The 24,567-nt window shown below is 36.3% G+C and overlaps 1 protein-coding gene across 3 annotated transcripts in view; it reads left to right on the top strand.

Annotated features, from left to right (window-relative positions):
* Window positions 1-3,070: 3,070 nt before the first annotated feature.
* Window positions 3,071-24,567, top strand: part of LOC138711974 (venom carboxylesterase-6-like) — a 125,609-nt gene continuing 104,112 nt past the window's right edge. For 2 of the 3 annotated variants that reach the window (XM_069843295.1, XM_069843294.1), the window contains exon 1: window positions 3,071-3,280. In XM_069843295.1, coding sequence (XP_069699396.1) covers window positions 3,086-3,280 — 195 coding nt within the window. In that variant the 5' untranslated portion in view covers window positions 3,071-3,085. Of the gene's footprint in view, window positions 3,281-15,109; window positions 15,478-24,567 lie in introns of those variants that run through there. The other variant, XM_069843296.1, reaches the window with a different exon arrangement.

Raw genomic sequence — 24,567 nt, 5'->3', positions numbered from 1 at the left:
GTTGAGGACTGACTTCTAGCCTTGAGGTTAAACATTTTTCACTCAGAATCCTTAACCTCTGCCAGTCTAATTATTACGTGAAAGTAAACACTATATAGCCAGGTTTAATTGTACAAACAATAATATATCTATAACTTATCAGTTCTACAGAGGAGATATTAATAAAACAGACAAACACAAACTGAATGATTTCGTGTCTACACACATTCAATGCAACGATGCACACTGACCTTTTTAAGCATCCATATCATTGCCACGTGTAATGGTAGATGGAAGCATCTATGGGGAACTTAATTCCATCACAGTGGCGCCTCAAATGGCAAACACCGAACTCTTGGGAGACTAAGTAGTACACAATGCGTTTTGGACCATAGTTGGGCGCTTGGACCATAGTTATGGGAAATGACGGTACTGCATCTGTACAGGGTGAAATATATTTTGTGCCGAATTGTGACGGACTGTTTACATGTTGAGATACAAAGTAACGGCGCGCTTGATCTGCCACTTCACTCGACCAACACAACACTATCGTTCTTGCGTTCTGAACTTCATGCGTTTCTGTGCCCAGGACCGAATCCTGGTTATGACTTTCAGTACGACATTCTGTATGTTGAAAGTTCCGTTAAGAGGACGTAGCTCATATAGTATTAAAGATAGATCAAGACATTCTGTTTATAAAATATGTAAAAAAAAAAGAGTACAGGTCTTCTAAATATGAGTTCTGATTTGAAGTAGGACCAGTGGTTTAGAAAATGATGTGCACTTAATTTCAACAATAAAAATACGCGCGGCAGTTTCTAGCAACTTTAATGTTGAGTCTGATGAGTACGGTACCTATTATAGGTCTAGATCTATTTTAAGAATAATATAATTTAAATTAGAGTAACATTTTATTGTAAGGGATATGTTATAATACTAAAATGAATGTTGAGAATAAAAGAAAACATAAAGGGAGTTTCATAAACTCTTTATAATACGCCTTTACTTGGGGTATACTATAAGCGAGCTGCTGCCAGGAAGTCAAAAGGAGCATAGCAATGGCAAAGGAAGCTTTTAATAGAAAAAGGAGCATCTTCTGCGGAACTCTAAAAAAATAACTGAGGAAGAGACTAGTGAAGTGCTTTGTATGGAGTGTGTCATTGTAAGAGACAGAAACATGGACATTACGACGAAGTGAAGAGAAGCGACTAGAAGCATTTGAAATGTGGTTATGGAGAAGAATGGAGCGTGTGAAATGGGACAGACAGGATGAGAAATGACGATGTGTTGGAAATAACGCGTGAAAGAAGAATGATGCTGAAAATGATCAGGTAGAGAAAAAGGAATTGGCTGGGTCACTGGTTGAGAAGAAACTGCTTACTGAAGGATGCACTGAAAGGAATGGCGAACGGGAGAAAAGTTCGGGGCAGAAGAAGATATCAGATGATAGACGACATTAATATATGGATCATATGCGAGGAAAGCAAGAATTAGGAAATATTCGAGAATGCTAGGTTTGCAGTGAAAGACCTGCTCTTGGTCAGTGAACTATGAATGAATATGTTCCATTGGCTAAACATCGAAATCTTCGAAACCAAAATTTCACTTTCATTTTTTTTTTTTTTCGTAATCCAAGCATCAATGTTTGGCCTAAGTGCTAAGGCAGTACCTTGGCTTGACTTTCGAAGGTGGATCCATGCACTTAAGCTCACAAGACTCATTCTTCGAACTATATGGGGTCATTTTTTTAAGTTTTATTGTTAACCTGGGTGCTATTCGATAGGCGGGCATTCCTGCTTTAGTCCTGAGAGAACCAGATTCCCAGACGACACCTGATAAACCCCGAAGCCTCTAGTTCAGCATAAAAAATCCGTAATACCTGCAAGACTTCACACCAGACCACTTCAACTATAGCAAATGATAATGATATGACAGGGAAGTGGAATGAAAAAGGAAAAGGGAGTACTCCGAGAAAAACGTTTTGCAACATCTGCTTTCTCCACCACAATTTCCATCAAGATCATGCCAGGGATCGAATTCGGGCTGCCTAGATGGAAGCCCAACGCGTTGATGCAATGCCGTAGGCAGTGTTTTACATTAGAATAAGACTGCTTCATCCTCAATATTCGAACTGATGAAAATGTAGGGAGAGGAGGAACTTCTTTATATAATTATAAGATTTTTTAAGTATTATTATTATTATTATTATTATTAGTATTACAGTCCTAATCTACCTTCGGGTAAAATAGGGTTCTATAAACTTGAAAATTCAATAATAATAATAATAATAATAATAATAATAATAATATTATTATTATTATTATTATTATTACTATTATTATGCATGTTACTATTACTACTATTGTTGTTGTTGTTTAACGACCTTCTAATATACTGTGATTTATGATTTTGTGGAATTATTATAGTAACTAGTAGATTTACATAAACTCGTACTTCTCAAATCAATTACAAAAAAAGACAAATTTAAAATAAAAATAGCAGAAGACTTAGAATATTTCGGGGGGAGGGGATTTTTTCCCTGTTGAGAATGAACAGTGAACACAGATGTGCAGAACAAGGGAAAAAATCCAGAAGGGAGAAAATCTCCCGATTTCCTTCCCTTTATTTCCAATAGTGTCCCTCACAAACCATCTTCACTCATCGATCGTAAATTTCTGTCGTCAAGCCGGCACTTCATAAAAACTGCAGTCGTAATATATAAGTATCTATTCGAAATGCAATTTTCGAGTCATGACACAGGTTTTAATAAGATCAGATGTCAGTGTATAGCGGTGAGCTATATACTGATCGTCTTATCCCACTGAAGGTTATTTTTATAATCGGTTAGAAACTCGAAATTTTGTGTAAATAGCACCTGTAGTCGCGATCAAACCCAGCTCCTAAAGCCCCTCACTAGTTCCCTCAAGAACGCCGCGCCGGCTGTCACGCATGAGATGACGTTCAGCAACTCATTCCCTTCACAGGGACTGGCTGGCCTTATCGCATGTCTCTAGTGAAAGCAGGCGTTACACAACCAATCACGTTAATTGCTGATTTCATAAATAGAAAAAGAGCTGACCGGACCGTCAGTTCTGACTCGGCCAGCATGAGGGCGAGGCGCATATTCCTTGCGTTGGCAGTACTGTGCGCGGGGGCGTGCTCCCTTGACGACGCGCCGCAGGTGACGGTGCTGCAGGGCACGCTCAGGGGACATCATCTCACTTCTCGGAAAGGTCGCAAATTCGTCGCGTTCCAGGGAGTGCCTTATGCGAAACCTCCCCTGGGAGATCTGCGTTTTAGGGTGAGTAACTCCGTTGTCACTCCATCGATTATAGCGTTCTCCTCGCTATAAAATGTTGATAAATTCTCTTATCCTAAACACAGCGCTTTTTACACCACTTCTAATCATGATGGGTTGTTATACTTATTATTACTATTGTTAACATATCTCCGAATTTAACGTTATAATCCACATTCTTTGTAGGAAATCAAATTGTAACTATAGTATATTTACATATATGCTGGTCCACCGCTGTGGAGTAACGGTTAGCATGTCTGAACGTGGAACGAGCGGATCCAAGTTCGAATCTTGGTTGGGATAACTTCCCTGTTTGAGGATTTTTGCGAGGTTTCCCTTCAACCCATTAAGAAGAAGTGCTCTGTAGCTTTCGGCGCTGGACCTTCGACTCATTTCGCTTGCATAATCATCTTTATTTCACTCAGACGCTAAATAACCGCCGCAGTCGTAAATAAAAATAAAAACATAGCCTTGTAAACCTGTTTAATAATAATTTCTTTCAGTCATTCTTGATTTACACACTTAACCAAAGAAGAAATAAAAAATATAAATCCTATAAATATAGCATACTAAAGATATTAAATCAAATAAAAATGTTATAACAATAGATCCTGTATTCAAACTAATAAGATATTTATCGCTATTGACATTAAACTAGTTAAATTAACTTAAATATCTTCACTGTGTTAAATATATATTAAATAGTATACAGGCCTATCATAGTAGTAATTTTTAACTCTATATTATCATAACACTCATTTTCTTTTAAAATGCCGATAGCTTTTGTTACTACTTCACTGGTGTCTGTTAGAACAAATCTCTCGTACTAATTCATTGAGAAATCGAAAAAATATTATAACTACGACATGGGAATCCCAACTTTACTTTATTTCCCTTACGCAGGTAGCTTTCTATCGAACTTAAAAACTAATTAGTTAATTACTATTGTCCGCGTTTGAATATGAATCTCGAATCCAATAGCAGGGAAGGTAAGCACTTCACAACCAAGAATTACAGGTCTCTTACAGAGTAATGATTTTTCAAAAAGGGAAATTGCGTTAGATTTTATACTGGCTCTATTATGATTTTTTTTTAAATTTTATTTGGTTATTTTACGACGCTGTATCAACATCTAGGTTATTTAGCGTCTGAATGATATGAAGGTGATAATGCCGGTGAAATGAGTCCGGGGTCCAGCACCGAAAGTTACCCAGCATTTGCTCATATTGGGTTTGAGGGAAAACCCCGGAAAAAACCTCAACCAGGTAACTTGCCCCGACCAGGATTCGAACCCGGGCCAACTGGTTTCGCAGCCAGACGCGCTGACCGTTACTCCACAGGTGTGGACTCTCTATTATGAAGGAAATGCAGGCTGATGAAGACATTTTTCGGAGTACTAATATACCGTTTAACGTTATTCCATTATTATCACTCCATGCTTTCATTATGTCTAAATAGCCCTATTATTAAAAAAAAAACTTTTTTTTCTAATTTGTCCACAATGACATAAGGCAGGGATGTCGAACAGCGCTCTCAAACTGTGAAACGATTAATACTGTTTCCTACCGTAGCTGAACTGAAACGACAGGCAGTCAGCTCGCTGTAGCAGTGTTCTGTACGCAGTGTGTTTACCAACTCTGGCGGCTGGTATGGATATGCAACGACTATTCAATAGTGAGTGGACAGATAAATATTTATTTATCCCAAAGGACAGAAAGGCACATTGCCTATCTAGAAGATTTTTTGCAGTTCATTTTTTATGTTCAGATATGTCTAGTAATATAGTACAAAATATATACATAAGATATGTCTTATGATTGAACTTATATATATATATATATATATATATATATATATATATATATATATATATATATTGTACTATCTAGAAGAGCTTGGATACATTAGCCATCATAATATTAAAAGGTATGTTAATTCTACACGTCATGCTGAAGCTTATGGACCAGAAAAGTTATCCGGTTTCACTCGTTAAAAGGCTGTAGAAGAATTAAAATCAAGATTGAATTCAGAAAACCTTCCGTCATCATCGGGTGTTCGTAGAATAAGCTTGGTTCGTGCTAGCTACAAAATTGTGAAATTATTGCAGCGGCTTCAAAGCTATTTACTAACGGAGAATTTGTGAAAGCATGTTTCATAGCTGTTGCAAAAGGGATATTTCCAGAATACGTTAATGATTTTAAATCTATATGTTTGTCTCGTAATATTTTTGCAGAGCGCGTATCAAAAATGGGAGATAACTTGGAGGAACAATTGATAGCAAGAATGAAAACTTTCACTTATTACTCACTATAGCTCTTGATGAAAGTACCGACCGGAAAGATACGGCGCAGCTAGCTACAGTGTATTCATAAGGAGTTTCGAATCAGAGTTTAATGTTCAAGGAGATCTTGTAGATGCGATTTCACTAAAGGATGGAACTCGAGGAGGAGATATTTTTCAATCTGTAACAAAAACTATGAACAAATTTCAAGTCACGCTAAAAGCAATTAATTTTATACATCAAAACAGTTTACGTTTCTGAACTTGAAGTTGCACTTTTACAACATATACACACAAAATTGATATTTTAAACATATTAACAACATTATTATTATTATGATTTACCTATTTCCGTCACTAACGAACAACATTCATGGAATGACCCAGTAGATAAAACTCTATTATTATTATTATTATTATTATTATTATTATTATTATTATTATTATTATTATTACTATTATTATTATTATTATTATTATTATCATCATCATCATCATCATTCATCCTCATGTAGGCTACATTCTTTGTTTATCAGAGTTCAAGTGAAAATCTAAACTGAGTTCCTAATCAATTGGTAAGATGTATAAAAGTTATCAAAGTACCAGCCGCCGCAGTTTGCTTTTGTTTACTATCATTCGGCCGGACTCCCTGCTACCTGTGTTCAACCGTTGCACGGTAAGGAAGGAGTGAAGGCTCTGCAGTTCACAGCTCGAGAGCACTGTTCGACATCCCTGACATAAGGTATCTCATATTCATTGAGGGCTCGTTTTATGAGGGCGATTCTACCACGGTTAGGTGACAGGTTTATCGTGGTAAACGATATGAAGTATTTATTTTAGTAGGTTATTTTACGACGGTTTATCAACAGCTTAGGTTATTTAGCGTCTGAATGAGATGGTGATAATGCCGGTGAAATGAGTCCGGGGTCCAGCACCGAAAGTTACCCAGCATTTGCTCATCTTGGGTTGAGGGAAAACCCCGGAAAAAACCTCAACCAGGTAACTTGCCCCTACCGGGAATCGAACCCGGGCCACCTGGTTTCGCGGCCAGACGCGCTGACCGTTACTCCACAGGTGTGGACTGATATGAAGTATGAGAAGTGATAGTAAAGAGTTAATTAGGATCGAAAACAAGGCGAGTCGTGGGTCTTTAAATTGATAGCCTACTACCAGAGCATTCTCCTGAAGGGAATTGAGAAACCACGAAAACCCCAATCAGGATAGCCTGCCTCTAAGAACGAATCTCAGACTTTCCGATTACAAGAAGGGAATAATAATCATTACTCCATTGTGCTGGGTTATTAAACAGAATATATATATATATATATATATATATATATATATATATATATATATAGTACCAGCGTTTTCTGCAAAAAAAAAATTAGAACGCCGATGTCTCATAACTATAGGTATCCTACAAGCAAAACTCAGCTCGGACTTCTCGTGGCGCGCATGCTATACCCCTCTTACCCCCCTGCACTAGGCTTGAGAGCATGCTGGGAACGGGAGCATACGTCATCTGCGCGAGACAGTCACGCCCGCTGCGCACTGAGTTTTGCTTGTTGGATGCCTATAACAAGGTAATGGAGATTCTTATCCTTTCCATACGGACTGGGTGTATATCCTTTGTCTTTTTCTTGTGGTATGTTGCCTTATGAGATGGTCTAGCATCTTGCTGACCACATGAGGGAATCGGGCTGATGTTAACGATTAGTTTTTTATTCATAATCCTCACTGAAGAGATTCAAAGGGGCTCGATCCTTAAAGTAGATGATGATGTTATTGAACTTACAATATTTACCTTTATAAAAAGTGAAATTAAGCAAATCAATAAATAAACACTAAATTTAATCACGCCACTATCAAATTAATACTAGATATAATTCTTCATATAAAGTGAGTCAAAAACACATTATTGTTTTTAACAGGAAATATAACTTCAGTGCAAAGTACAAAATTAATACGAGTATGTATTTATTGCAATGTCTTTGGAAATGCATATGATAACATTATTTTTATTGTGGCAATTGTAAAATGACCTGTTCTGTTCAGTACACTTCTGTAGTCGAAATGACAAGGACGTCATTACACATTGAAGCATTTCATTAGGAATTCCCTCAATATACTTACGAATTCTTTCTTTCAACTGAACTGTGCTACGAGGGCGTTTCATAAACTTTACTTTTGAAGCAATCCCAAAGGAAATAATCAGGTATTCTCATATCAGGTGCCAGTTTATGTCTCCAGTGAAATGAGTATCCCTGAAAACAACCTTCTGAGGACGGCCATGGAGATCTTAGCTGTGTGAGCTGTTTCACTTTCTTGTTGAAACCACTAGTCACGTTGAAAGACATTCTTTAGGAACGTTTCCAGCATGAACTTACTGTACATCGCTGATAATTTACAGTAACCATTCTCAAAGAAATAAGGACCAATGATACCATTCAAAGAAATTCCACACCATACAGTTACCGTTTCACTGTGTAAGAGACTTTGATGCAGTTCTTGAGGGTTATTTGAAGCCCAATATCAATAATTCTGTTTATTAACATAATTGCACATAACCTCCTGAGTCTTGAGAGTATATTATACTATACTATACTTCGTACATAATAATGATGCAAGATGTATGTGCAGGGACCCGAAGTATAGCATAATATACCTGCATTTGTAACAGCATTTTTCCTCAAATTAGTGACTTTTTTTTTTTTTTTTTGAAGTGTAGAATTATATTGATCTTTAAAAATAAAACAACAAATGTCCCAGAACTCAGGAGGTTATGGAAGTGTGGTTCGTCTGACATCCGCAACATGTTCACTATGTTGCGATTGTTATTTGTCAAGTTAAAAAATGAATTAGGAAACTGAAGTCGACTCACCTTGTCTTGCTCCGCAAGTTTCTGTGTCACTTGAATCTTGTAAGGGTGGAAGTTTACATCTTTGTGCAGTATTCAATGAACACTGCTATCATGCAAATGAAGGGCGACAGCATGTTATCGAGCTGACCTCTTTAGTCTACAAAGTATAGTCTTCCCGTATCCGTCCTACATTTTCCAGTGTATGAGCGAACACAGACGTCCTGATGGTTTAATGTCCTTTATATATCCTTCTTCATGCCATTTTAATACAATAACAAAGATATTGCGACTAGGTGCATTGCATGTATGAAACTGCTGTCGGGAACCGCACTGCGTAACTTTAACAGACTCTTATAAAAAACAATAATCATATCGCAGCAGTGCTTTGTTGAGCAGACCGACGCTCCATCTCCACTAAACTCTAGACCAAGCGTCTCAAGGCCAACGCATAAAAGTTGTTACACAGAGGAGATATAGATAGCGTAGTCAGCTGAAGAAATAAGCTCAATACCCGAAGATAGCCGATCGTTGATTCATATTACAAGCATGAGCGAGCTAAGTTGTAACTGTCGCAAGAGAAATTCCACAAAGCTGAACTTTTGAGTTGTACTGTCACAATAGACGGTTGTTTTCGGAAGGAAAAAAAGTTCGTAAGTCGTTTGCAGTAATAATAATAATAATAATAATAATAATAATAATAATAATAATAATAAATGTATTTTCTAATTATATATTATGAGTAAAAAAGAAGACATCTGAAGCATGAAGAACCATACGTTACGTAATTATTTAAGTACAAGGAACTGGCTACCCTATCCCATTATCTCCTGGCCTAGTTGCCTCATAAGTGGTGCCTTGTTGATATCACATGTGAGGTTCAGATCTGTCTTCGGACAGTTGACTAAACAACAAAATACTTCATTTCTAGTAAATGGTTTTTGGTATCTCTCTTTTTTTAAAGTTCATACTATGTTGAATAAAATAAAATTCAATTAAATAATAATAATAATAATAATAATAATAATAATAATAATAATAAAATTAGAATTAAACTTGTTGATTGTTAAAGTACGTATTCTTATGATATATCCTCTCAAATTCTTTTCTCAAGTCCTTCAGTACTTCATTATATTTGTTACACTGGTCTTGATTCAAATTAGGTAATAATTTTAGATTAATAAAGTGGTAACAGTTATCCACTGAAACTTGCAACTCCCACAATTTCGCTTTCCCTGTGAAAGCTTTTATTTGTTCATACATTTGCGGTAATAAGGACATTCTTTCTTCGGAGATGGAGACAAAATCGTAGCGGTTACAGATGTCTATTCAAACGTCGCGGTCAATGACGTCATCCGGAGACACACGAACTGCTCCCGCATCTTGTTCCACTCTTACATAAAAAAAAAGAGAGAGAGGAGGAAGTGCTCCGAGGAGGCCCTATTGAGACGTCTGCTGTAGATATTACTTAACATTGTGACAGTCGCTACAGCAGCGCCACTCGGAAGGGATGGTATTTATTAAAGTTCAAAAAGAGTTACGTATTTTTTACTCACTCTGTATTACAGAAATGATCTCAATACGCGAATAATACATATAGCAAGAATTCAATGCTGATTCCGCTGTCTTGAATGCCTTATTTCTGTTGCAGTTCTCTTACAGGAGCCTCACAAATGAAGTAATTTTCAGTTATAATTAAATTATTAGAATTTGAAAAATGGCCCTGAATTTGGCATCCCAGATCTGAGGAGTATGCTTTACAGTAACGAAATTATAAATTTCGTCACTTTTCCAAAGATACCTTGGCTGCGCACCAAAAATCTTTTATCCTTGTGAATTCTTTAAAGTAAGGGGACAAAAATTACTAATGTGTTCATCGTTTCACCTTTAACTATTCTAGTTATTCATAGTAAAATGTTTTAGTTAGGCGTTTCATTGCGTTTATGTTCAGCGCTTACCTTTCGCCGTGCTGAATATACAGAGTGATTCAAAAGTCCGGCAACATAAACTCCGTTATTAGTGCAGATAGCGATAAATGGAAGGAGAGGAAAATTGTTGGAACTATTTAGTTTTCAAATCTAATGTGCTTGAAATTTCAACGCAGAATACATCGTTAAGGCTGTACACTAGTACGAAACACCCACCAGTCCCAATGCTGCCATCTAGCATTTAACGGAGAAAAATGCTTGGCATGTAGAGTTTAGCGGTTATTTAGCTCCTCACAGTGAAAAGAAACCTTTTTTTTTACATTGATTGCATAAGAATTCAGGAGAACTTCAGTCTTGCCTGGCGGTTTTCCCTGAACTTGTATTGGCAACACTGCTAATTATTGTCATAATTTCGTAATTTACCCAATACACTAAGGTGATTGCGATAACGTAAGTTCTCCCTTTAAAGACGAAACATGTGGCAACAGGAAATTTTCTGTTCTCATTGAGGTTCACATCACTGCATACTCTTAACGGTAGAAATTTCAGCAGGTTAGATTCAAAACTACATATTTCAGTTAACTTGCCCCTCTTTACATTTTTCGCTATCTGCACTAATAACGGAGTTTCTATGTCGCCAGACTTTTAAATCACTCTGTATGCTGAAGAGTTCTCCTATGAATTCCTAGTGTAGGTTCTCAATAATTTTCCCAAAGTGAAGCTAGAAAGGGCTTTAGGCAAAATATTTGAACATATGTGACTATGATAAAGATTGTGTCAATAACTAATTACAGCCAACATGTAGACGTCCACTGCTATAGAATAACGGTTAGCATGTCTGACTGTGAAACGAACGGGACCGTGTTCAAACCCTAGTTGGGACAAGTTACCTGGTTGAAGATTTTCTGGGATTTTTCAACCTATTAAAAACAGTTAATAATTATATATAATAATAAATTTTCAGTCAAATACACTTTTCAATACACTTGAAAAGTGTATTTGACTGAAAATGTATTATTATATATAATTATTAATTGTACTCACACTTTTCTGAACCAAAATGTCTTTCAAATAAAAAACAGGGTAACTTTCAGCGCTGGACCCTGGACTCATTTCGCTGGCATTATCACCTCATCTTACTCAGACTTCAGATATCGCAGTTGATGAAGTGTCGTAAAATAAACCAGTTAAAAACCATGAATGCTGTTGGGTTTCCAACGCTTTATCGAGATGCTTTCTATGTCAGTTTTCGAAGTTCTCCACTTAGAAGACCATCGAGGATTTCGACATTCTACAGGTCACTGGAGCTCGAATTACAATAACTTGAGGCATTCAATTGATAACAACATCAACGTCCCAGAATCATAAGTCATTGACATAGCGTCGTATTCTCACCGTAAATTTCCACAGCATGGAGAGATCTCTCTATCTATCCATTTGTCTGTCTCCCGCCTGTACGTCTGTCTATCTTTCTGCGTCTGTCCATCCTTCCGTCGATTCATCCATCCTTCCATCCATCCATCCATCCAATCACTTTGCCTGCCTGCCTACCTGCCAGCCTGATCTATCTATCTATCTATCTATCTATCTATCTATCTATCTATCTATCTATCTATCTATCTATCTATCTATCTATCTATCTATCTATCTATCTATCTATCTATCTATCTATCTATCTATCTGTCTGTCTGTCTGTCTGTCTGTCTGTCTGTCTGTGTGTCTGTCTACCTACCTACCTACCTACCTACCTATCTATCTATCTATCTATCTATCTATCTATCTATCTATCTATCTATCTATCTATCTATCTATCTATCTATCTATCTATCTATCTATCTATCTATCTATCTATCTATCTATCTAATCTTATCTATCTATCTAATCTTATCTGTCTATCTATCTATCTATCTATCTATCTATCTATCTATCTATCTATCTATCTATCTATCTATCTATCTATCTATCTATCTATCTATCTATCTATCTATCTATCTATCTATCTATCTATCTATCTATCTATCTATCTATCTATCTATCTATCTATCTAATCTTATCTATCTATCTAATCTTATCTGTCTATCTAATCTTATCTGTCTATCTATCTATCTATCTATCTATCTATCTATCTATCTATCTATCTATCTATCTATCTATCTATCTATCTATCTATCTATCTATCTATCTATCTATCTATCTATCTATCTATCTATCTATCTATCTATCTATCTATCTATCTATCTATCTATCTATCTATCTATCTATCTATCTATCTATCTATCTATCTATCTATCTATCTATCTATCTATCTATCTATCTATCTATCTATCTATCTATCTAATCTTATCTATCTATCTAATCTTATCTGTCTATCTATCTATCTATCTATCTATCTATCTATCTATCTATCTATCTATCTATCTATCTATCTATCTATCTATCTATCTATCTCTCTGTCTGTCTGTCTGTCTGTCTGTCTGTCTGTCTGTCTGTCTATCTATCTATCTATCTATCTATCTATCTATCTATCTATCTATCTATCTATCTATCTATCTATCTATCTATCTATCTATCTAATCTATTATAATCTAATCTATCTAATCTATCTATCTATCTATCTATCTATCTATCTATCTATCTATCTATCTATCTATCTATCTATCTATCTATCTATCTATCTATCTATCTATCTATCTATCTATCTATCTATCTATCTATCTATCTATTTATCTATCTATCTATCTATCTATCTAAATCTAATCTAATCTAATCTAATCTAATCTAATCTAATCTAATCTAATCTATCTATCTATGTAATCTATCTATCTAATCTATCTACCTAATATTATCTACCTATCTAATCTTATCTATCTATCTAATCTTATCTATCTATCTAATCTTATCTATCTATCTACCTATCTATCTATCTATCTATCTATCTATCTATCTATCTATCTATCTATCTATCTATCTATCTATCTATCTATCTATCTATCTATCTATCTATCTATCTATCTATCTATCTATCTATCTATCTATCTATCTATCTATCTAATCTAATCTATCTAATCTATCTATCTATCTATCTATCTATCTATCTATCTATCTATCTATCTATCTATCTATCTATCTATCTATCTATCTATCTATATATCTTATCTATCTTATCTATCTATCTATCTATCTATCTATCTATCTATCTATCTATCTATCTATCTATCTATCTATCTATCTATCTATCTATCTATCTATCTATCTATCTATCTATCTGGCTGTCTGTCTCTGTCTGTCTGTCTGTCTGTCTGTCTGTCTGTCAGGACGCAACGTATTATGAAAATGGTTATACTCAAGATTCTATAAATCATAGAAATTCCTATTTATATCATTTTAAAGTGCACCAATTGCACTATTACAGTATATACTAATTTTTAGTGTTCAATAAAAACATAAAATGGGCCCCTTTTAGGGTGTTATATTTTTAAAATATGTTTTTATATCTCAGAGGCCTATTTCCAAAAAGGGGAAAAGTATCATTATATTCTTTGAAATGTTTTACTATAACTGCGTTGGTATTAGAATGTCATTCGAATAAGAAATCACTGTGCAAATAATTTACTGATGGTGTGTTCGGGTTAGGTTACCATGAGAAGAAATTCTATAAGAGGACATGGAATCTAAAATAAGAGGACTTCTGCTGAAAAAAGGAGGACTTTTAAAAAACTGGTATGAACAAAATTAAAGATAAAAACAATGACTCACCTTAGTTTTCTTACTAGTTGCTGAGTCAGTAATATATCTGTACCCTACTTATCGAAGGAGTCCACTTTGTGCGCAAGAGAATGAAGGGACCAATATATTGTAACAAATAACTATGGAACTGTTTACAGGACATGTCCTTCAAATTATAATTCACCATGATGATATCACTGACTGTCCATTAGCATGCGATTTCATTCTTTGGTCCATTGAGCAAATATTAGGGAAAATACTCTCTCAGCACTTCCATTGTGACTTGGGATAAATAAATAGAATTGACATTTTTGAGAGTTCTGAGAAAGTTTCAGTGCTCGCAGAACTATTGGAATTGAAGAATTTGCACCATTGTTCATCTAAACTTAAATCTTTGTCCAAATTAACTTGATTGGCATATCTTTGTATATTGCAGAATAAAATTGATAAAATAGCTTAGAATCATGAATAGTGACGCTTTTAGAGTATATGAATTCAATGCATGTCAATAGGTCATCATATTTTATGTTTTTTATGTGCTCCAGCTTCAACTATTGAAAGCAGTTAAATTCTTTCATAGGTTTACACGATTTGTTTAGATATTATGCATAGAATCGCACATTATTCAATATTCATATTAATTCTAGTTGAAATGTGAAATGTCGAACATTTATTTTTTTTAATGACTGCTGCACAGGATAAAATGATTAAACAAGAGAACATATCCTCATTTTGCCGGACGGATGATAACCCTAGTTCGGATCGGAAGGCATGGATTGAGTGAGACAGCGCCAGTGTTGCCAGCAGTTGTTCATATAATCCCGCTAGATGACTCTCGAAATTGCTTAAAGAATATTATTTGTGTAAGACGTGTACCATAACAGTGTTAACTATTACTCGTTTTATACCGGTAAAATATCGTTAAATCTTTCTGTGCTATTTATCCGTAAATAATTAAGATATGGGGTCTCAATATCAGCAACGATTTCGTAAAGAGTGGCTAAGTGAAGTGCAACTTAAAGACAAACACTATTGAATTCTGGAGTGAAATAGCCAGCTGTAGGGACACACGTAATATAAACCCTTTTCAAGAGTTGGTTGATATTATTGTGTTTTCTTGATCTAATGCTCAAGTGGAGAGAATATTTAGTATGATGAATGTCGTTAAGTCTATGAAAACGGATGGGGACAGAATTAATTAATGTAATTCTGACAATACGGGCAGATCTGGGTCGCGTGAACAGTGTTGCAAGAATTATTAGGTACCACAGTGGTACCAGGTACGTACAGAAATGAAAGTGTACAGGTTAGGAATAACTTACTCTACCCCGAGGACCTCACAGTCACAGCGTTATATTCCTGCGTTAGAAGATTCAGATGGAGATGATCGGGAGGAGCTGCTAATTTGAGTGAGTTATTTTTAAATTACATGTTTCTTATCAATACTAATTGCATGTGTATAAAATTGAATATGTTAACTTTGTGCCGAAACGAAAGCTTCATTGACCAGCATCTGCGAAAGTTAAACTTGTTGGCTATATCACTTATTTTATTATTATTATTATTATTATTATTATTATTATTATTATTATTATTATTATTATTATTATTATTATTATTATTATTATTATTGTGAACGTTACTTATGTACCTGACACTATCATTGCTAAAATACCTTCCAAATAACTTAGATTTAGAGTACGGAGTACTGGAAATTAGATGTGATTACTGGGAGAGCTATATGTCCACCCAACTCGACCCAAAACATAGCTTACTTATATAATAAAATCGATGTGCGTAAATGAAGGACACGGCAATATTTTGTGAACGTGACGTATTTGAGGGAGAAAATGGAGGGGGTTTCAGTGTCGCCAACATAGTAATAATACTACACACCTAATCTAGCCTAACCTAACCTCTCACATAATACTACACACCTAACCTAACCTGTCACGTAATACACACCTATCCAACCTAACCTAACCTATCACATAATACTACACACCTGTAGTAACATTCCTCAAGCTCAGTATAATTTCGTTTGCATATATTGCCATCCCTGTTAGATGCTGTGTCCGGTGCCACCTAGTGGAAGTGGATCGTGATGTCGGAGAGAAACTTTCATCATTACATTTAGTTCGTTCAGTGTGTGTTTTCTAAAATAATGAATGTTAATGTAGTGATAATTCCATATAAAATTTATAGTGCAGTAAGAATTGAAATGTGTTGTGACTGTGATAAAAGTGTTTAAAATTGCTTTATAGCGCCACATTGGCAATGATAAATGTGTGCAATATTCGTTACAATGGCGGGTGGATGCTATACCTTGACTTATGGTTATTATTATTATTATTGTTATTATTATTATTGTTATTATTATTATTATTATTATTATTATTATTATTATTATTATTATTATTATTATTATTATAAAATTAAGTAATACTAAATACCCATTAAGATCTAGAGATTTTTGTTAGAAAATCGGGGGTTTTCGAGAGTCATCTAGCGAGATTATATGAACAACTGTTGGCAACACTATTGCCTTCTCGATCTAGACCAGACCGTAATGCAAGTTGTGTGACGTCACTCGAAGAGTCGGGCTTTTCTATTTGAGTATACGGAGCTCAGTGAAATATATTACTTTATTGCGTGTCAATGCTCAATTTTATTTAGTGTAATGTGTGCATAAGATCCGTTCACTTCTTATTGCATAATATGTTGCAGAAATAATTACGAAACTGTGTTATTTTAATGTGAATGGAGTTTTTCATGTTAACATAATCTGTTTGCATCAACATTTTAAGTTTGGAATGGAAGCTATGTTGAGATTTAATAAAGAATAATTATTTATATTGTGATTTTAATTTAGCACATCTACTTTCCTTACTTGTAGTAGAAAATTTACCACAGTCCCTCCTATGAAATTAGTGTACGTACGATTGTGTGTTACTTCCTCTGGTAGGTTAGATAAATACAATTCAATACAACCCAGTATAGTAGGGAACAAATAAATAATACAATTAAATTTTTATTCAATGTAATGTGTGCATAATATGTTGCAGGAATAATTATAAAACTGTGTTATTTTTATGTGAAGAAAATTCACCATGTTAACATAAACTATTTGCGTCAACATTTTAAGTTGAGAACGAAAGCTATTTTGAGATTTAATAAAGAAGAATATATTTCGGATAAACTTCAGAACGCGGTTACCTTCCTTACTTGTAGGCAGAAAATTCACCACAGTCCCTCCTAGGAAATGTACATACGATTATATTACTTCCCCTTGTAAATAGTCGATAAATACAATTCAGTACAACCTAGTATCGTAATAAATAAATTAATTAAAATAGAAATTGAACGTGCGAGAGTATCATACATGACATTGTGCTTAATTATAATGTATAATTGTGAATATAGAAATGTAAGGTAAATACAGTAAACATAACCTATAATTTCTATATGACATCATAACGTAGCTATGGAATGACAGGGCATTGGAGAAAATCAAAATTAGACAGAAAGAGTTATTTTATATAACTACTTCATAATTTAAACTAAATATATTAAGCATTCTTGATCTTTTTACGGAAATGTTTTGTCAGTGTCTAGTTTGTGTGAAGATTTCTTAACGCAAATGCTTGCTTTCACTCTAAAATAATTATTCAGCAAAATATTTATACATATATTAATGCAGTGGTCCGCAATTTGAATAATTGTGCTTTCACATTCGACATGATAACATAACCTTCTACACCTAGTTGCTTAAGGGTTGCCTTATTTCAGTACAGCTGTCGTTTAGTAAGTGTTCGAAGGCCAATAAGGTATCACTCATAAAGCAACTAAGCCAAGAGATAATGGGGTAGGGTGGCCAGTTCCTTTCTCCCTTCCATTGCATACATCGCTGACTATAATGGAAACTAGCGCTGAGGTAGTTCCGGTAATTTCTGAAGTGAAAACCGTTGAATTTATTTTTTGTGGAGATGCATTTGATACTATACGCAAAGCATAATAAAAGCCTAAACTAATCAAACTAATTCGTACAATGCAAGGTGTATGAATACGAAGTGAACTACCTCAGCGCTAGTTTAGCCCTAGTAACATACTGACTAATCAGACTTCGAATTGCAGTACCGTAATATGAAACGAATAAATAGAATTTAAGTGTAGACAAATTGTATTTACAAGTTATACGTAGCGTTATGCTTAATTATAATGCATAATTGCGAATATTGAAATAATGTAAGTACTGATAGAGTAAACATAACCTATAATTTCAACACATCAAAATATGCGTGCGATGCAACTGAAATTATTGAAACGTATATAAATGAATGTACAAGAATTTCGTAATGAAGCATGCGTGCTTTATTTCAATTAATTACAATATTACGTACTATAACAGTAGGCCTAATGAAAACTATACGGTATAATTTTTCGTAATGCACTAGACCTAAATGTATCTCGTTTTTAGTTCAAATTGTGTATATTATCAAACGTCGTATTATTTATAATGTAGGTTATTCACACATAAAAAGGGCGCAATAAGCAATAATTTAAATTTAATAAAACAAATACGGTAAAGTAACAATAATGGATTCGACAAGAGTAACATCGGTAACGCTGCACTTAGGCCTAATCACAACTTACTTTACATGCCAGTCAATGTTTCACTTCCACATGTATATTATTACACATAATTCACTTGACCACATAAAGGGCGCAATATTTAATCGAAATAAAGGCAGGTATTACACATACGAACTTTGCCTGCAAGAACGTAATTTTCACACCAAAAATAATATTATACCTTAAGTTGCAAGTGAATTATGTCTCAAGTGTCTCACAATCACTGTTTCAAATTTTACTGATGCAATAACACTACATTTCAGAGAAATATCTGTTTTTCTTCATGTACTCCAACTAATTCATATGGTTGAAAGACCGCCCTTCGCGAACAGCTGTTAAGCGAGTCACGTGGTCTGCCTTACGGGCTGTATTAGATCACGATGGCAGTGCCGCAGCGCAGTGTTGCCACGACCTACTCACGAAAATCAGAAGAAAATCATCGAAAAAAAAAAAAACAAGAGATTACAGTAGATTAATTAAACATGAATTTCCTCTTTGTATTATCATATTAATTACAGTGTAAGCCTACTGTAAGAAAGATAATACTGTTGTATTACTAAATAACACATCCTTAACCAATGAAATGAACAATTTTGCTAAATGTAACTACTGTCATCTCTACTCAGCGTATGTAACTAAACAGACGACTAGACGCCCAATGCAATTTTGTTTTTCCACAGTAATGTCTTATTACAATGTTCCGCATTAAAATTTATTAATCAGGAATTTTTTGTATACACTATTCACTAACGATTTTCGATAGAACGAGATTTATTTTAAAGATTATATTAAAGACAGTACTGCATTAGCTGCGATTATAACAGACTTCTGTCCAAAAAAGACAGTATGACAATAAGATAGTGACAAGTGACAGTCACTTTGAATAACATGTGATTGTATGCTTTACTGCAACATTAGGGCCTATAAGTTATAACAATAAACTTACTCACCCTGCATCGTATCTTCAGAAACTATCAGCACATCCATTATTTCTTCAGTTTTCTTCATTTTCGCTCATGTTGAAAGTCACTCTCTGCGTTAGTGAAGTGTTTATTGGAAATGAGTAACACTGAGATCCCGATAAAAGTCTTCTTGTGTGCAGTAAACCACAGATTGTTTTAGTTCCAAGTCTGTTTCTTGTTTTGGTCTTCATCAAGTTAACTGACGAGAACAGTCGTTCCACGGCCGCACTTGAATGGGGAAGACTCAACAAGGACCACACAAATTTTGATAGTAATGGAAATACAGGACTGTTGTCGGCGTATTTTCTTTTTCTCACATTCATCCAGAAATCTTGAACGGTACCGCCACTGTCCGTAGCAATGTCTGTGTTGCGCAACAACCTCCATTCAGTATCGAGTTCCTGAATTTTCGTCTCCTCAATAATGTTAGGGAATGAAGCTGCAAGTGGTGCTACAGATTGAATGGCGGAGTCTTTCAATACTGAGGGATCCAGAATTTGTAAATCCTTCATTACTGGATCTGAGAATGGAAATCGATCAAATATTTGACGAAGTGACACTATATAGAATTCTATAAACCTTAGTTTGAATAATTTTATGCCTTGCTCTTGGAGGTTTCTGGTACGCAAGGAAATGGCAACTTTCGCACCAAAATACATATTTTCAATGGGCAAAAATTAATGGGATCCTTATAATCATTATTTTCTATTCCTTTGCTTCCAATATATTCCGGTTTTATGTAGCATTCTGCAATGGTTTTGACAGAAGTACATACATTAGTTCGCAACTGATGGATTTGAGGATATTCGCTTTGCATTTGCTATTCAATCTATTGAAAATTGGTAGCACAAATTCAAGGAATTCCAAATAAAGTTTATTGAATGAATTGTTTAGTTTTTCTAGAATATATTCTGAAGCTAACAATCTATCCCCTGCAGCTGAATGAGTGAAAAAGAGTTTCAGTGCATCATATTACTCTAGAAGTGGGGAAACTACACTTTGTAGGGACAACCAACGTGTTTGGCTGGGATGCAACAGTTTATGTGGTTTGACCTACACGAAACTTTGAAACTTTTTGAATAGTTCAATACGTTTTGCACTCGCATGAAAAAAATTATACACATCACGTGCCAAATCTTCAGGAGCGCGTGGAAGTTTGATGCAAGCGTACGAGGAGCAAAGATTAAAAGAATGACAAATACAATTCATAATAAATAAGTTGGATACATCTGCTTTCAGCATAGTGCAAACAGAATGCCTTTTCCCCCATCATAACACTTGCATTATCTGCAGCAAATCCAATTAAGTTGTCTTTATATGGGATGTCATTAGACACAAACGAGTTTTTTACATGTTCAAATAAATGTCCCGCTGTTCCCTCACTTATTGTAATAAGACGAAAAAAGCGTCAGTAATACCTTCCCCGTTATCAACGCGTGCAACAATACACAAATGTTTCGTAGAACTTTTGTCCATAGATTCATCGACAATGATAGAAAATTGTTTTTCCCTCAGAATTTTGTACAATCTTTCTTTGCTTTCCACTCCCGTTACATTTTGGACGATTGCTGTAGTTTTTGTACGCCCACAAGTTATCTTTTTGGCAATTCCAGAATCTGGACAAATAGATTTAATTAGTGCTGTAAAATGTTCCATAATATTGAAAGACAGATTATGTTCTGCTACAAAACCTGATAGTCTCAATTCTGCTTCTCTCACCTGAGTGTCTATTTTTGTACTCGCACTCGTAAAACTTGATAGACTTTTTTGTCCTAAAAGTGTTTTCGAACTTTCAAATGTTTTTGTGTTTCTGCATGTCTTTCCAAACCTGTTTTCCCGCTTGCTCCTATAGATATATGAAAATCACAGTCTTTACAGTACGCAAAATTATCCCCTTTCCTGCTTTTGCATAACCACCCTTTAAACTGTTCATCCTTTTCCCACTCCGATTTATAATTCTGGGAGTATTTACTTTTCTTTCTTGCTGGGACACTTTCACTCATTTTAAAAGATCACTGTGCAAGTATATGTAACACAAAAATACCAGTACCTACACTGCACTCTCTCACTGTTTCACGCGCACACAATGAGAAACAAAGTTCACTACTGAATAACCAGAATAAGTTTTCTTCGTCTGTTCCCCAGGTCCCCAAAACAATATTGAAATAACTTATCACATACTTACGTTGCATGAAGATTATATTACTGAGTGTGGGGGGAGGAAGGTGTGCATCCTTTCGTGGTAAGGTTTCAAACATTCGTTCTCTATAAACAACTATCATTCTTTAAAATTATGTTTAGACTATCGAGTAAATTAGAGAGACACATAACTCTGAGTCATGTCTATAAAACAGTATGGCCTTTATCTGCACAGTGTGCTGCTGATATACGTGGTGTGTCTAAAAAGTTCGGTGAATGATTTCATATCTGAACGGCAACTTGGTGCACGTGCTTGCGCATGCGCATGGTTCTTCGGAGACTTGGAGAGAATCGATACACAGCATGCAATGCATGTGGCTGGCAGTGTAAACAGACTGCGACCAGTTGAACGTAGTGTAAGAGGAAGTGTCACAGCGCAATGGAGCAACGTGTAAACATCAAGTTCAGCTACAAATTGGGTAAGACTGCAACGGAGACACATGGAATGTTGGTGCAGCTGTACGGGAGGGAACCCGTGAGCAGAAAATGTGTTTACGAATGGTTTAAACGCTTCCGTGAAGGGAAGGAAACAATTGAGGATGAGCCACGTTCAGGTCGGCCATCGGCAAGCAGAACCCCAGAAATGATCGAGAAAGTGCAACAAATGCTGGCGCAAGATCGGCGACTGACTCTAAAATTGATTGCGGAGGAATTGGACATTAGCAAGGACACGGTGCACACCATTGTCCGCGATGATTTGGGTAAGCGGAAGATCTGCTCCCGATTTGTGCCGCACAAGCTCACCCGACGAGCAGAAAGCAAAACGGATGGAAACTTCTGGTGATTTCATTTCCATGAGTGACCAGGATCCATTGCTTCTGAAAACCTTCGTCACGGGAGATGAGACCTGGTGCTACCATTTCGATCCGGAATCAAAACGGCAATCGATGTCATGGTGTTCACCGACTTCCCCGCGACCAAAAAAAAAAGTCGTCTGCAAAAATCCAAGGTGAAAACACTGTTGATCGCCGTCTTCGACAACAACGGTATCATCCACAAGGAATTTGTTCCTGCAGGTCAAACCATTAATGCTGCATTTTACCAGTCCGTTTTGAACCGATTGCTACAGCGTACCCGGCGGGTTCGGCCTGAGTTGCACAAGACTGTAAAATGGATGCTGCTCCATGACAATGCCCCTGCACACTGTGCGATCCGTGTGCGCCAATTCCTGGCTCAGAAGATGGTAACTGTTCTTGAACACCCTCCGTACTCCTCTGATCTCGCCGCCTTCAAGCGGGGAAACAGGAAAAAGTCCGCAGGATCCAGATCAGGGGAGTACGGAGGATGTTCAAGAACAGTTATCATCTTCTGAGCCAGGAATTGGAAAAGTTCGGTGAATGGTATCAGAAAGCTAAAAAAAAAAACAAAGATACAAACAAATTGTCTTTATTGCCCTTCAAAATAGTCGCCACCCGCTACAACACACTTTTGACAACGTTCGTACAGCTTATGGAAACCATCAGCAAAAGCCTCCTGTGGAATCGATCGCAGAACGGCTGTCACACGATCTTTGATGGCATTCACATCTGCAAAACTTTCACCTTTCATGGCCGCCTTCAAGCGGGGAAACAGGAAGAAGTCCGCAGGAGCCAGATCAGGGGAGTACGGAGGGTCATTGTCATGGAGCAGCATCCATTTGCCAGTCCTGTGCAACTCAGGCCGAACCCGCCGGGTACGCTGTAGCAATCGGTTCAAAACGGACTGGTAAAATGCAGCATTAATGGTTTGACCTGCAGGATCAAATTCCTTGTGGATGATACCGTTGTTGTCGAAGAAGGCGATCAACAGTGTTTTCACCTTGGATTTTTGCATACGGCTTTTTTTTTTGGTCGCGGGGAAGTCTGTGAACACCATGACATCGATTGCCGTTTTGATTCCGGATCGAAATTGTAGCACCAGGTCTCATCTCCCATGACGATGGTTTTCAGAAGCAATGGATCCTGGTCACACATGGAAATGAAATCACCAGGAATTCCCATCCGTTTTGCTTTCTTCTCGTCTGTGAGCTTGTGCGGCACAAATCGGGAGCAGATCTTCCGCTTACCCAAATCATCGCGGACGATGGTGTGCACCGTGTCCTTGCTAATGTCCAATTCCTCCGCAATCGATCTTAGAGTCAGTCGCCGATCTTGTGCCAGCATTTGTCGCACTTTCTCGATCATTTCTGGGGTTCTGCTTGCCAATGGCCGACCTGAACGTGGCTCATCCTCAATTGTTTCCTTCCCTTCACGGAAGCGTTTAAACCATTCGTAAACACATTTTCTGCTCACGGGATCCCTCCCGTACAGCTGCACCAACATTCCATGTGTCTCTGTTGCAGTCTTACCCAATTTGTAGCTGAACTTGATGTTTACACGTTGCTCCATTGCGCTGTGACACTTCCTCTCACACTGACTACGTTCAACTGGTCGCAGTCTGTTTACACTGCCAGTCACATGCATTGCATACTGTGTATCGATTCTCCCCAAGTCTCTGAAGAACCATGAGCATGCGCAAGCACATGCGCCAAGTTGCCGTTCAGATATGACACCATTCACCGAACTTTTTAGACACACCACGTATGCCGTCGCCAGAATAGTGTTTAGTCTACAGGGCGGAAGCTGTCGCCTGGACTCCAGGCAAGAGGCGACACCTTGCTCCTTGTAAGCATTATTGTGGCGACGCGTTATGAGCAGGCAGACAAATAAAAACATTGTTTGACTTGTG

The sequence above is a fragment of the Periplaneta americana genome, chromosome 13, assembly GCF_040183065.1.
Source record: "Periplaneta americana isolate PAMFEO1 chromosome 13, P.americana_PAMFEO1_priV1, whole genome shotgun sequence".
In the NCBI taxonomy this organism is placed as follows: Eukaryota; Metazoa; Arthropoda; class Insecta; order Blattodea; family Blattidae; genus Periplaneta; species Periplaneta americana.
This window is presented reverse-complemented; position numbering and strand designations above follow the sequence as displayed.